This window comes from Dendrobium catenatum, unplaced genomic scaffold, assembly GCF_001605985.2.
Source record: "Dendrobium catenatum unplaced genomic scaffold, ASM160598v2 fragScaff_scaffold_1297, whole genome shotgun sequence".
Lineage (NCBI taxonomy): Eukaryota > Viridiplantae > Streptophyta > Magnoliopsida > Asparagales > Orchidaceae > Dendrobium > Dendrobium catenatum.
Window position 1 is genome coordinate 555,504 of NW_021319759.1, and position 15,862 is coordinate 571,365.

At 36.1% G+C, this 15,862-nt stretch overlaps 1 protein-coding gene across 1 annotated transcript in view; it reads right to left on the minus strand.

Moving 5' to 3' along the window:
* The window catches only part of LOC110108906, a 6,061-nt gene extending 3,949 nt beyond the window's left edge, over nucleotides 1–2,112 (minus strand). Inside the window, exon 1 of the mRNA XM_020839762.2 lies at nucleotides 1,965–2,112. Within this exon, the coding sequence (XP_020695421.1) occupies nucleotides 1,965–2,112 (148 nt within the window). The remainder of the gene's footprint in view (nucleotides 1–1,964) is intronic.
* Nucleotides 2,113–15,862: the final 13,750 nt, after the last annotated feature.

Sequence of the window (15,862 nt, forward strand, 5' to 3'; positions counted from 1 at the left end):
CTCGCGTGCGCCTGACCTAGCCCGAGTGCGCCAACTAGCCAGCTCCGCCTGTCGCCCCTGAGAATCGAACCCTAGACCTCCCCTTCCCCGCGCCCACGCCTGACCACTGCGCCGATCCTGCAAAATGTATATAGTCAAGTATTATTTTATTTATATTACAATCTGCTGAATATTATGATTAAAACATTATTCATTTGAGAATTTTTTTTAATTGATAATTAAAATAAACTAGTTAATTAACAATTAATTAAAATATGTTATTAAATTATTAATTAAAATATACTATAAAATGATTAATAAATTAAATGTGTTATTAATTAAATAAACAAACTAAATTAATTAAAAAAATTAAATAACAATGTAAATAATAATTTTAAATTTAAATCCTTATACTTAAATTAAGGAAAAAAATAATATTATTTTTAGTCATTTTTTAAAAATAAAAAATTTAACTAATACAAAATTTTAAAATTCCGCCGGAAACCTTGAAAAGCCGTCGGAAAGCCGCCGGAACATTTTGCGGGAAATAAGCCGTCAAAAAGCCGCCGGAAAATTTTGCGGAAAATAAGCCGTCAAAAAGCCGCCGGAAATCCGCCGGAAAATTGATCGCCGGAAAGCCGCCGGAAAATTCCGCATGTAATAAGTGATTTTCCTGTAGTGATTTAATCAATTTCTTCTATTGAGGAAGGCATCATTTATGATGATTGATAAATATTAGTAAAATTATTTTAATAGGATCAAGCCTCTTAATTTCACTTCTATGAATTTTCCACATAAAAACTTCAGTGCCACTTACAAATATTTTATTCTTCTCTTTTATATATAATAACAAATATTGTATCTCTTTATTACTGTGAATATTCTGACACATAATATAGTGCCCAACATAATGGAAATATGAGCATTATACTAAGATCATTCTAAGAATAAGAATAAAAATCACTTTCAATGTGCTAATAACTGACTTCGATCATCTTACATACTGAAAGCATATGTCATACTTACACTTCAGGATAAGTATAAATGATTAAATATAATAAGGAAAAGTCCAAAAAGGAGTTTAAATCTTGGATCAAACTCCTATATATATATTATACAAGAGAACCTTTTTCTAACATTATTAATTATATTTGTTCAATTTCATAATGTCACATTACGACATATATCTCACTAAATTAGTCCAAAATAGGAAATACAAATTTCACAAATGAGGATCACTAAAAGAGCAAAAAATGATTACTGATACGTCTTCAAAAATTATCTTGATCGGGCACGAATCTCGATGCAAAATCAAGTTGGAAACTTCCAAAATTAAAATTGGGATCATCCGAACTCCGATTTCAGCAAACTTATAGTCGAATTGAGCGTCTCGGGAATATGAACCCAACGACACCAAATCCAACCCAATCCAAGCCCAAATGGGTTCGAATCAAAGAAGCACTATTGGAGGCTTTGAACCACAATTTAGATTACCAAATGGTTTCCAAACATAACGTGCTTATAGTCGAATCAAGCGGCTCAACAAGAAGAATCCAACGAGCCCAATATCACCAAAATCCGACATCACTAAGACAATCAAATGTCCATCAAATGGTTCATGATCAAGGGATTCAACATCAGCCGTCCATTCAACCACTCCTCAGTTACCATTGATCTCTCACATATTTATGAGCCATGCCACTCCAAAAATCTATAAACAGACCCCTCATTTCTCTTGAAAAGGGATCAAAGTAAAAAGAGAAGAATAGAAGAACAGAAGAGAAGGAAGAGAAGGAAGAAGCTCCTCCTCGATCACCGCCTAAGCTTCGCCAGACCACCACCTGAGGCCCTCGCCTTCGCTGGACTACCACTTGAGGCCATCGCCTTCACCGGACCACCACTTGAGGCCATCGACTTCGCCGGACCACTACTTGAGGCTCTCTCCTTCGTCGAACCACCACTTGAGGCCCTCACTCTCATCGGACCTCCATTTGAAGCCATCTCCTTCGCCGGACCACAACCTGAGGCCCTCACCCTCACCGGACTATAGCTTGAGGTCCTCGCCTTCGTCAGAACACCACCTGAGGCCCTCACCTTCGCCGGACCACCACCTAAGGGCATGAACTCCGTCATACCACTACTTGAGGCCCTAAACTCCGTCAGACCGTCAACTGTCGTCAAAGTTCTACTCAGTCACTATCGGACTACTAGCCGACGCCCCAACTTCCAATTGACGCTAGATTTAACACTAGACTTCAACCATACAGTTCACATTTGTAATCTGATCGCCCTCAAGGATGAGTCAGTCCACTGTACTCAACTCAAATTCTAGTGAAATCTTTTCAATTGAGCTAGGCCCTATGATTTTTCCCCTTTTCGGGATTTTCCACGTAAAAAATATTATGTTTTCTATGTGTGAGTTGGATATCTGTGCAACGCTAAGATGTAAAATTACAACTCTATCGCAGCATATGTATATTCTAGCCCGCAACAATTACCATTCTCAATGGCATAAATAATTTGAAGTTATAGTATTTTATTTAGGCTTCATTTGGAATGACTTTTTTACTGTTTCTTCTTAAAGCAATTTTTTAATACAATAATTAATTCTTTTTATTAAAAACCTGCTTTAAGAAGTAATAAGAAAGTCAACTCAAACGAAGTCTTAGGCTTCGTTTGGGACGGCTTTTTATTGTTTCTTAAAGCAATTTTCTAATAAAATTTCTATTCAAATTTAGGCTTCATATGTCTGGCCTCTTATTCCCAAATTTCTATTCAACTTGGTTTCAAGTTTCAGCCATTATGGTCCGAACTACATGAACCCTGTTCATGATGCCATCAATTTGTGTCCATCATGCATTATTTTGTATGTATTGAGAGAACTATAGAGAGGGGAGAGAGACAGAGAGAGAAGAAGAAGAAAAAGAAGAAGAAGACGAAGAAATCTCTCTTCAATATGTAAGCCAACGCTGATGACAAAAGAGAAAAAAAAGCTCAAGCTAATGACTTACTGAAAGATTTCATCTTGCAATATTGAATTGCGCACGTTAGACTATTGTTCAGAAGAAGAGTAGATAAATACTAAAAATACGCATAGTTTATGAGCTAAGCACCAATTAATATAGTGAGGAATTGAGAAAAATAAATGATACTTAGGCCATATACGTTATCAAAAATAAACTTGTGAGTTGTGACACTCATAATGCACATCATAAATAAATCATAAATGTCAATAAATTAAGAACCAAAAGCCCTCGCTCAAGCAGTATGTTTTTTATTTTAAAATATCAGAATCTTTTTTTCCTTATGTAAATTTGTAATTTATTTTGCTTTTATACCCATCTTATAATAAATAAAATATATGAAATTAATAGATTATTATTCTTAAAAAAAATACATATCATTTTGCACGACTTGCGCCTTGAATATCATGAATAACATAAAATTATGAAGGAAAATGCATAAGCATACCATGATAGAATTTTTTTTAAGAAAGAAAGCATATTCAGAGGCTTACCGTACGTTTCTTGAAATCATATGAAGAACAATCAGCAGTGATAAAATAAGATATAAGTAGATAAAGATCAATTAAGGAAAGTCATTTATTGCCGTTGCAGCATCATCAAGATTCGCATGCCCTTAAAGCCACCACTCAAGATAGCGAAGTTGCTAATCTTGATGATACGGCAGCAGCAAACAATGACTGATAACTCTTTTTTCACCGCCCCACTCAGCTTGCAGACCTCAAACCCTAAACCTTAGAAAGAGAGAAAAACAATAGAGAACCTGAAGGATGAGGAAGAGAACGAGATCTGGTTACGAATGAGATGAAGAACCTTTTGAGAGTGAGAGGTATAAATAGAGTCCTCTGACTCATGAAACTGCCAAGTAGTGCGTTAATTATGCTTGAATTCTTAACGTCTAAGGTAAATTAATTAAAAAAAATAGTGCGGTTTAATAAAAGAAAGAATGAGAAAGATAGATAGCTAGAGAGAGAGAGAGAGAGAGAGAGAGAGAGAGAGAGAGAGAGAGGAGACTGTTACACATTGCAAACCATTTGTCAGTACTGGAAAATTTGTAATATGGGACACAAACAATTAAAAGCTCAATTGGGGATATATTGAGAGGGAACAGAGAGGGAGCTTCATACAAATGGCAAAAAACCTGAGGCCTAAACCCTAAAATAATGGAAAAAGAAGGTATGAATCTGTATATATGACGTGGTTAGCTTGACCAGCTATGAGTAGCCCAGTGACGGTGCTAGAAATTTTATTCAGGGGGGCCTAAATTAAACCTTACATGAAAATCACCCATTAACGGCGTAATTTTCCAACGGTCAATTTTCTAGCAGTTTTTCTGATGGTCAATTTTCCGGCGGCTTGCCATCTCATCTGGAATGTTACAATACATTAAAATAATTATGTTTGTTGTTTCATTATTGGAGCCAAGAGGAGCTGTAAGATCAAAATTATGAATGCCAATAACATGGCGAGAGAGGAAAAAAAAGCCATTTGGGAGCGATCTCTGTTTGGGCTTGTGATAGGATAGTTAGAGTAAAATTTTTTAAAAGAAAGTTATTGTGAAAATTAAATTTTGTTTAAATTGACTTATTGTCACTTTCAGTAAAATTTCTTGCATGTTAAAACATAGAATTATTAGGTCTTATTTTTTATAAAAATAATGCTAAGTTTCTTATGTAAATTGATCTTATACATTAAAATTTGCTTTAAAATGAGTGTAATACATAAAAAAATCAATTAAAATGTATATTACGTACACATATCTCAAAATAAATACAATATGTTTAAAATCAATTTTGACAAAATAATAGATCAATAAATTATGTAACTATTTTTTTATAAATAGGTATTAGGTTATGATACGTCATGCAAAAATTATCTTGATCGGGTACGAATCTCGAGGCAAAAAGTTAGTTGGAAACTTCAAAAATTAAATCCTGGAGCACTTGAACTTCGATTTCAGAAAACTTATAGTCAAACTGAGCGTCTCGGAAATACGAACCCAACGACACCAAATTTGACTCAATCCGAGCCCAAATGAGTCCAAATCAAGGACCTAAAAGCGCTGTTGGAAGGTTTGAACCACAATTTGAGTTATCAAACGGTCTTCGATTTTGACAAGTTTATAGTCAAATCGAACGGCTCGACGAGACGAATCTAACGAGCCCAAGATCGCCTGATTCTGACATCATTAAGACCTTCAAATGGCTGACGAATGGTGTATGATCAAAGGATTCAATATCAGCTGTCCATTCATTGTATTCATATCATGTGATGTACTCTATAAAATGTATATCAAGCTAAGGCCTTCTCTCAAAGAAGGGCCTCATTTGTAATCGACTGCAATACTAGTGGATTCATTCAAACTGGTCTAGGACCCGTGGTTTTTCCCTCTTTTCAGGGATTTTCCACGTAAAAATCTTGGTGTCTCATAAATGCTAGACCCTCTCTCTTATTTGATTGCGTGCTAGATTTTCGTACAACGCTAAGACGATAAACTTTATATTTCTCTACTGCCACGAATACTCCTGGACGCAATAGTTACATGCATTAAAAATCATGACTAAATAATTATAGTTTATACCTACAGCTTTTATTTAAAAAAAAAAAAATCTTTTTAGGGGGGGCACGTGCCGATCGCATCTTAAAATTATGCTTTATACTATATTAAGCAGCGATTGTTGGTCGATCATAAATTGAGATGAGATCGGTTGACTCCGCTTGGAGGTTGGTTCAAGAAGAACTAATTCCCATTAGATTTCAAGCTCACCCATAATTAAGCAATTCTAGATGCTGAACTCACCACGCACGTGAATTACAAAATTTTGACCATTTGCTTATTAATACTCATAGGAACATGCTTAAATAATTTTTTTTGAAATATTTTTTTTTCTTTCAATCTTTTTCTATAATTAGCTTTTTAATTAATTGCAGCTAGATGTGACCATTTGAAGAGTTGTGCATTACTTAATGCAGTAATTATTTTTAATTACTGTGTGATTATGGTTTTAAACATGCTTTGAAAGGATCTGCTTGTTGATTTGCTGGGGACTAAATTAAACTTGGTAGAAATTCAATATAGTATTAGCAATAATGTTTTATTTATGGCAGTTTTAATGCTTCTTAAGACAGTTTTTTAGTAAAAAATAAAAAAATTTCTACTAAAAAACTGTTTTAACTAGTAAAAAAGCCGTCCCAAACAAAGTCAAAGTCCTACTTAATTATGCTGTCCAGCTAAATTTTTTGACGTATTATCCTTTTTTTTCCTTTTTTAAAGTTATTGCTTCTATAGTTGTTTAAAGTCATATAGATTAATCATAAGAGAATTTTCATACGTAAAATTTAAAAGTTTATGAGAAAGAATCCCTCGGAAATTGCCGCAAGGAGATTCTTACTTGTGTTAATGAAGGGACTAATTAAGGCTAGATAATTAAGGACTATAAATAAAACAAAAAAAAGGAAGGACTTTTGTTTGCTTTCTGCGGTCCAGATTAACTTATTGGAATCACACAAAAATTATTTGTTCGCATGTAATTTTGATGCATGACACAAATATTAGAGAATTAAAAGAGTCTAGAGAGACTTACTGACCTTCAATTTCACTTTATACATGTAATTTAAAATTTTGATGAAAGCAAAATAATATAAATAATTATTTAAGAGAATAGTCTATTGTGATGAATCCCATATCTACAAAACTCTTGATTTCAAGCACAAAATGTGACAAAATTGGAGCAATTGATGTGATCACTAAGTTGATCAAAATATTCTCTTCATCGCGGGTGACTCTGTTGCAAGCGAAGACGAAGCCGATGGCCACTGCTGCATTCATTTTGAATGTTGGGGAGATTGTAAAATTACGTATCCTTTAATATTTCTACATTAATAATTTTGTTATTTGGATGTAGCGGCGTGCTTTCACTATAATTATGTAATCTATTTGACAATATGAAAATTGTAGCTAAATAAAATTACAATTGTTGTCTAAAAAAATAAATCAATAAAAAATTATTTTAAACGGATGCTAAGTTAATCTTAATTAAAATTTGAATTAATAATAGACTTATCAGTATTTAAATTATTAGTGATACGTCACCAAAAATATGTTTTGATCAAGCACGAATCTCGAGGCAAAATCAAGTTGAAAACTTCAAAAATTAAATCGGAGACCATCTAAACACCAATTTCAGCAAGCTTATAGTCAAACTGAGAATTCAACTTGACATTAAAATCAACAAATTTGAACTCAAATAATATTAAATTCAATAAAATGGTAAATAAAAGAACTTGAATTGCATAATACTCCGTTCAATTTTATTCACATTTTATAACAAAGAAAGCTTAAGGCGAACATTAACAAGAATTACTAATGCCTTATTATCAGAGTGAAAAATCAAAATAATGTCATCTGAGTTAAGTAGAAAAAAAGAGAATGGTACGAAGAGGCAATTATATATGCTGACCACAACCTGCAGCTATATTAAAAAGTAAAAGTTGTACTAATTTTTTGTTGTTGAACTCATGTACTGAAACTATTCTTTTTAGGAGACATCTGCTTAAATTTTTTGTAGTAAAATTTTGTTTTCTCATCGATTCATCGTATTGCAAGTACATGGAGAAAATCCTAAACACTTTCCCTTTTATATATATTTATATATATATAAGTATTGCTTACGCGATGCCTTTTCGTCTGCTAGAATTTTCGCCCTTTTGCTAGGGCTTTTGCCCTAGCCGCCTTCGTCCGGCCTCCGCCTTCTCTCCGGCGGTGATTTTTTCATGGCAAAAAAAATGTTAGATCCTGGTTTCTTGGAGGGTAAGCATTTGAAATCCTTCAAAGATGTTTTGTCTGGTTCCGATAATTCGAAGGGTTTTCCGGATTTTCGTATCTCTTCGATTCGAGGTATGTCTGCGTTGTGATTTTCGGAAGATGAATTTTTACATCTTGCTAAACCGTTTGAGTTTGCTTTGGTGGGGAAATTCCCCCTTAAACGGCCGGTGTTGGATTCTATCCGAAGTTTTTTTTTTTTAATCTTAAGTTGTCCGATGATTTTTCTGTTACTCTGTTGGATCAGGCAAATGTTTTGATCAAGCTTTCTAATGATATGGATTATGGCGGTAGGGTTTTTGCTCATCGTTCATACTTTGTTTATGGCTGTTTCATGAAAGTTATTAAGTGGTCGCCTCTTCTGGACCTTTCGGAGGAGTCGTCGATCGTCCATGTTTGGCTTTCCTTTCCGGATTTGCGTCCTCACCTTTTCTCTTCTCTAATTCTCTTTGGGCTGGATTCTATTTTTGGTCGCCCGATTCAAACTGGCAATGCCACGGCCTTTGGCTCCCGTCCCTCAGTAGCTCGTGTTCTTGTTGAAATTGATATTTCTAAAGCCTATCCTGATTCTGTTTGGTTGGGTCCGGAGAAGATGGGGTATGTGCAGAAAATTGTTTTTGAGGGAGTGCCCAATTTTTGTCAACACTGTAAGGCTGTGGGTCATAAGAAATCGGAATGTTCTAAGCTTTTTGCTAATTTACGTCCGGCTGTGGTTTCGGTTCCTCAGCAGGTGACCTCTGTGTCTAATCCCTTACTGAATTCTGGTAACCCTGTTATTTCTTCTGTCCCGATTGTTATCCCTGTCCCTTTATGTGATAATATTGCGGGTACTGGTGAAGTTATTTCTGCTCAAGGGGTTTTGAACTGAGATATTGATATTAATGTTGTGGAGGTTCATGCCTTACCCTCTGTTGAACTTTCGGTTAATTCTCCTGAGGTTTTGGGGACCCCTGATCCGTTGGGTGGTGGCGTTTTAACTGATATTGATGCTGGGGTGTTTGTGGATCCCGATTTAATTTCTTCTGGTGTTAATGTTAGTAATGTTGTGGCTGTGAATAATGTTTTTGTGAATTCGACGCCTGATGTCGAGATTTATGTGCTACCGGCTGTGAATGTGGAAACCAATGTTGAGAGTGAGCGGGTGGAAAAATTAAATGTAAATGCGGCCTGCTCTAATAATTTTGTTGATGTCCCTGTAAATTTGGTTGATACACAGACTTTTGCAAATCGATAGGGTGATCATTCGGGATTTGATATTAGGAATCATGTGGATGGGCTACATGGGTCTTCTGAGTTTGAATCTGAATCCGATTTTTCGGATTGCGGCTTGGGGTCTCCGGACCTCTACGGTGGTTCTGATCCTGGTCACAAGTTTACTTTGGTTCAAGATAGGCCTATTTGCTCGGCTGTTTCCCGTTGCCGCTTTCGTGGGAGGGGTCGTAGAAGAAGATGATCTTCTACTGTAAATTGAATTTCTATTTGTAAGCCTATAAGACAATGTATACTCATATAACAAATTAGGAAGCAGTGCAAAAAATATTTTTATGTTATTCTCAAAAATTTTCATTCTTTTTCGGCGGATTTTTTTATTCATTTTCCGACGAATTTATTTTCGATGGAATTTCCGTCCAAAATTATTTTTTTTCTGAAAAATGACTGTAATAAATATTTATAACTAATTATTTCGTTAAATTAAGTTAAATACTTTAATAACTTATTATCAAATAAAAGTATTTAAATTAGATATTATTAATATTAATGATCAATTTTAATTTTACAGTGTTTCTATAGTTTTGTTTTTATTTCCGGCGTAAAATAGTTCGCCGGAAATTTTAGCAGCGGAATATATAATTCCACCGGAAATGTTTCCGGCGGAGTATTTTGCGCCTATATAACTTTTCCGACGCTCGTTTTACCGTTGACTAAAAATCCGCCGGAAATACTAATTTCCGATGGATTTTGGGCATTTTTCGATGAATTTTGTCCGCCGATAACACGTGATTTTCCTGTAGTGATTTTTGTAACCTAGTATAGACGTCGCCCCCATAGGATTTCCCTTAGGTGGATACCTAATGATGTAGCATTGACTCAGCTATCTAATTTGACTAAAATCGAATCAAGCCATCTGAAGTCAACAAAAAAAAATTAATTAAAATTAAATTCAATCAAATTTAACATTAAGAAAACCTAATTTAATCAAAATGACATTATTCCAATCAAAATTACTCAATTTCAACTCAGTTTGATTTAAAACGGCCTCGGTCGGCTCGGTTTAACTCGATTCGGCTTAATCTAAGTCAAATGAAAAAATGCCAACATAAACTCGATGGGTGAGCAAAAACTTGATGATCTAGTTAGAGTAGCATGAGAACAAGAGATAGAGGAACATTTAACTGGGACTCGCTCTTTCTGTAAGGAGCCAGACTAAATTGAGTGATCAAATTAACATCAAAAAGAGAGCTTCTAGGAGTCACCGAGAATAAGACTTCTCCTGGTAAATCACTAATAGAAGCGAAGCCTCAAAAAAATACACCATAGTACACCAAGTGAACATGACTATTCATGATGTCTCCAAGGCCAGTTAATCTTAAAGTGATGACTCAATAGACTCATAGACCAAAACTCAACATGTAAAACAAAAGATCTCTCTCTCTCTCTCTCTCTCTCTCTCTCTCTCTCTCTCTCTCTCTCTTCATGACATGCATAAAAAATTGAGCTTGACTTGAAGAGAAAAAACATGGACAATGTCAAAATTATCCTTACTCTTACAAAAGAATAAAGCCATATATTCATCCTCACAACTACGTCATAATTTGAATCTGTCAAAGTGGTTAGCACATATATATCTCAATGCTGTAAGAATTGAACGAGCCAACTTCAACTTATTAATTATCTCAACTTTAAGTTAAAACAGAGGAAAAAAGGTACGTAATTTTCCTTCTATCTGTTTCGATAGCAACCTTTCAGTATTTATGTAGACTTTCAGCCATATCTGTTTTTCCCCGGTCCTTCTGTCAGCGTTAGCAGCTTGCAGTTCATCTGACCAGCTTCTAACGGACTACAATAAATGGAACACAAGTGGAGCGCTGAATTAAGGGTTACAGTTATATCTAATTATAATTATTTTTTATTAAATATGTATGTATATTTTCACATTTTTTTAATCTGCAATAAATAATATTGCTTTACGTGCTCATTAACTAATGGTCTGAAAAAGAGTTTATGAGGATCTTTAAAAAAAAGTATTATGATTAGGAAACTGTTAATGTAATATGTAAATCTTATTTATTTATAAAATTAATAACTAACTTTTATTTACAATAATAACTCATAAATTAAAACAAAAAACAAAAATTTAAGCTTTATGTTTTATTTCATTAAATTATAAATGAGTTAATTATGATATGAGTAAATACATAGAATTATTAGTTCATTTTTTCAGGTAGAAAATTAGATATGTAAATTAAGATAAAATATAAATATAGAAGAAGCTTCTACTGCGACCTCCCTCCCTCCCTCTTTGTCTCTCTCTCTCGCTCAATATTAGGCTTAGTCTTTCGATAGTTGGAGAGATGTTGATTTGCATTAGTTATAACTCATTAAAAGTCGAAGCATTACAGTTGTTTTTAATAATTTTTTTTTTAATAAAAAACAATAAAACTTAAACTGCCAAATATTATTTTTAATTATAACGTAATTAAATATTAATATATTCTCTGTGTTAAAGAAATGTGACATGAATTTTCGATAATTATTTATTATTCATAATATTAGCTTATGCGTAAATTACAATAAAAAGACAAAAGCTAAGCTCCTAACAAACCTTGACAATATCTATAGCTAGTTATAGTTATTTGGTCAACAAAAAACCTGTAATGAAAGCCTTTTTAGAATAATCTAATAAATCCCATAAGAACCTGACGTAGTGTTGTTCTCTTCTGAAGTAAGACAAAGCTTCCTGACGTTTTCGCGGCCATAGAGAAATATAAAGTTTAACGTCTTACCTTTGTACGAAGATCCAGCATGCACACAAATAAAGAGAGAGGGTGCATCATTAGTAAAGACACTAAGATTTTTACGTGTAAAACCCCTGAAGAGGGGGAAAAACCACGGGGCCTCACTCAGTTTGAATGAATCCACTAATATTTATAGTTGATTACAAATGAGGTCCTTCCTTGGGGGAAGGTCTTAGCTTGATGTACATCATATAGAATATATTACATGGTGGGAATTCAAAGAATCACTATTGATGTGTTTGTTTGATCGAAAGAATCGTAGTCGGTGGGCGACGTAAGTAGAAATGACAATAGTAGGCGAGCGACGACGGAGGTCGGAAGGACTGTAGTCGGTGGGTGACGTAAGTAGAAAGGACAATAGTCGGCGGGCAACGGAGGTCGGAAAGACTGTAGTAGGTGGGCGACGTAAGTCGAAAGGACCGTAGTCGACGGGCAACGGATCAAGGTCGGAAGGACTATAGTCGGTGGGCGACATAAGTTGGTAAAATTGTAGTTGGAGTGTGATGGATGTCATAAAGATCATTGTTTGATGAAGAAGGTCGGAAGGACAACGCCAGATAGAAGTCCAGCGGTGGATATAAGTCCTGTGTCGGATAGAAGTCCGACGAATATTCAGTGACAGACATAAATATGGCGACGAGTAGAAGTTTGACGAAATTTCGATGATGGTTGAAAGTCCGGTGTCTAACAAGAATCCGATGATGGGTGCAAGTCCGACGTTGTGTAGAAGTCAGTGGATGGACATAAGTCTGGCATCAGATAGAAGTCCGGTGAAAATCCGTCGACGGGAAAAAGTTTGACGTAGGGTAGAAATCTGACGACGAGCGGAGGTCCGATGTCGTGAAGAAGTCTGACGTCGGTCGTCGGATGGGTGGAACTCCGACGTTAAATGGCATTCGGGTAGAAATCCAATGTCGGTAGGTTGCTCGCTGAAAGTCAGGCGGTGGTCGAGGAGGGGTTTCTTCCACCTCTTCCTTGTTTCTTTCTCTTTCCTTCTTGTTTGGGCCTAGCTCCTTCTTCCACCCATTTTGGGCTCCCTCTCGATCTATGTGAAATGAGGGGTCTATTTATAATTTTATAAGAGTAGCACAGCTAGTAAATAGGAGGAAGATCAGAGGCAAGTTAGGAGTGGTTTGAATGGACGTCTAATGTTGAATCCCTTGATCATGGTGCGCTTATTGAAGATTTGAATGTCTTAATGATATCAGAATTCGACGATCTTGGGCTCGTTGGATTCTTCTCATCGAGTCACTCGATAGGACTATAAGCATGTTACATTTGGAAATTGTTTGGTAAATCAAATTATGGATTAAATCTTCTTAATGTGCTTCGGGCCTTTGATTTATGTTCATTTGGGCTCGGATTGAGTCAAATTTGGTGTCGTTGGGTTCATATTTCCTAGATGTTCAGTTCAAATATAAGTTTGCCAAAATTGGAGCTCAGATGATTCCGAATTTAATTTTTGAAAGTTTTCAATTTACTTTTTGCTTCAAGAGTCAAGCCCGATTAAGATAATTTTTGGATGATATATCCGTTGCCCCCCTATTTTTGAACGTCAAAGTTCTAGCTAGGAGTCCAAAAATACTTTTCACAATATTTTACATTGGTCAAACCGCAAAATTTTGCATTCCAAAAATTATAAACTTACTCAAACTCGATCATAGAGACATTGTTAAGTTCTGAAAGTATCAAAATTGAGTATGAAACATCGAAAAATGTGTCAGGAACAACATAAACATCCAATTTGGATAGTCCGAGCCGAAAATTAGGCTGGAACAGGCATCAGCAGCCAAACCGTCCGATTGGCCAGCCAGCCGCCGCCAGTGGCAGTCCGCAATAGCACGCGAGCGATAGGGCACGCCCCTCCTGGGCGCACCGTTTGGGCCGATGCAGTCGACAACTATTTGGATTTTTTTATATAAACATGGGCCCCACTTTTTTTTATATGAGATTGCAGCGACTATAGTGTCGCCGCCTCTCTTATATTTTTTTGTGTGGGGCCCGCAACATTTCTTTCTTTTTTTGAGAGAGAGAATGAAATTTTATTTATTTATTTATTTTTAAAGAATATTCCTTTGAATATTCTTATTCTAAAAATATTCTTGGCATCTTTCAAAATATTCTTATTCCTAAGGAATATTCCTCGCTCCCCTTTCACCTATAAAATCCCCCTGAGGCGAGGAGAAAATTGCTCCTTTTTTTCTTCTCCCTTCTCCCTCTAACTCTCTTACAGTTGAGGCTTTCCACTATTTTTTGTAGGTGATTTTTCCTACGCAAAATCAGTGCCCCTCTCTCTGTGCAGAAGTTCATCCCCTACTCAAATTCAGGGCCTCTCTCCTTGTGTAAAAGTTAAAATTTTTACAGCGATTCCTTTTCTTTCTCCTCCCTCGTTTTAACTTTCTTATAGTTGAGGCATTCTCCTATTTTGGTAGGTGGTATCCCCCACTCAAATTCAGGACCTCTCTTCTTGTATAGAAGTTAGCATTTTTATAGTCATTTATTTTCTTCTCCTCTAGTATGCTTCTTACATTAGAGACATTTCACTATCGGAGATAAGTGACATTCTCCTATCAAGCTTCAGCGCCCCTCTCTTGTATAGAAGGAGATGTTTTCCTCCTTATTCTTCTCTTGCATTCTTCTTCTTATATTGGAGTCATATTTCATTATCAGAGATAGGCGACATTCCCCTATTAAGTTCAGTGCCCCTCTCTTATATAGAAGAAGACACGATGAGAGACTATCTTCTTAATAGATAATCCTTGATAGAAGAAGATCAATTGCTGCTTATATGCGATGGTGATTTGAGAAGATCTGATGATAATATTACTCGAAAGGAGAACCATAAGTTATTAGCAGACAAGGATAATTTCAATATTGTTCGAGCACAAGTCTATTGGTGATAGAAGATCGAGTTGAAGCCCATTTGCAGTTAACAATCGAGTGTAGAGCTAAAGGAGAGAGTTAGAGGGTGTGCTACTGTCATTAGTTGAGCAAGAAGCCGATGATGACATATATAAAGTGAAGGATTGATAGCGGACATCAAGTGAAGGGCTGATGATGGAGATAGTCCAGTAGCATTTTGCTAAGGCAATATGCATCCATACAGAAGTGTGCTGACATTATATATCCCTGATTCAAGGAGCTAGCCAAAGTAGTGTGTTATGTTAGTAGTCTGGTGAATTATGTATAGTGTTAACTGAGTTGAGTCTTGATGAAGATCAAATTGTAATCTTTGCTTAAAGAAATTATAAGAAATGCATTGAGGTGCGGTAGAAAAAAAGTCACAAAAATCCACCAAAAATATTTGGCTATTTTGAAGTTGTTTGTTGCTTGATGATAGTAACTTGTATGATTGATTTCAATTTACTTTTTAATTTCAACTTCTAGTAAGAAAAAATGGACACATGAATATATATTTATGTAACTCCATTGATATTATATATAAAGTTGAGAACTTGTCCCTTAGAGAAAGTTAAATTGTTATTGTATCTTTGAGACATGCTTTGATATATTTTATAATATGCTTTTTTGAGGTTTTTTAGGGGTGTCAATTTTGGGTCACGGGTCAGGTTCAGGTCAAACAAGTCGATCCTAAACTGACCCTGGTATGTAAATGGGTCGGACACTCGGACCCAGACCCAACCCATCGAGTTGGCAGGTTGACCCAACCCGACATGATTTGGCATTTAGCGGCGGCGGGACTACTGGCGACATGCGTGGGCACGAATGCGTGTGGGCTGCGCGGATGCGGACTCGTGTGAGCGGTGGGGCCCACGAGCTAACATGGGTGCAAACTGCATGGTTCGCGAGAATGCGTGCAAGCAGGTAGGCGGTGGGCTAGGGGTAGCTCGGGCACCAGTGAGGCGTGCATGGGCAATAGCGGGGTGCGCTAGTGGGCAACCTCGGGGCACGCGAGCGGAAAACAACGGGGCGCGCACATGTTTTCGCGAACCATGTGATTAGCTTATGCAGGTGAGGGTAGCTCAGGTAGCGCACACGAGTGGCAGCTGGCAGGCAGGAGG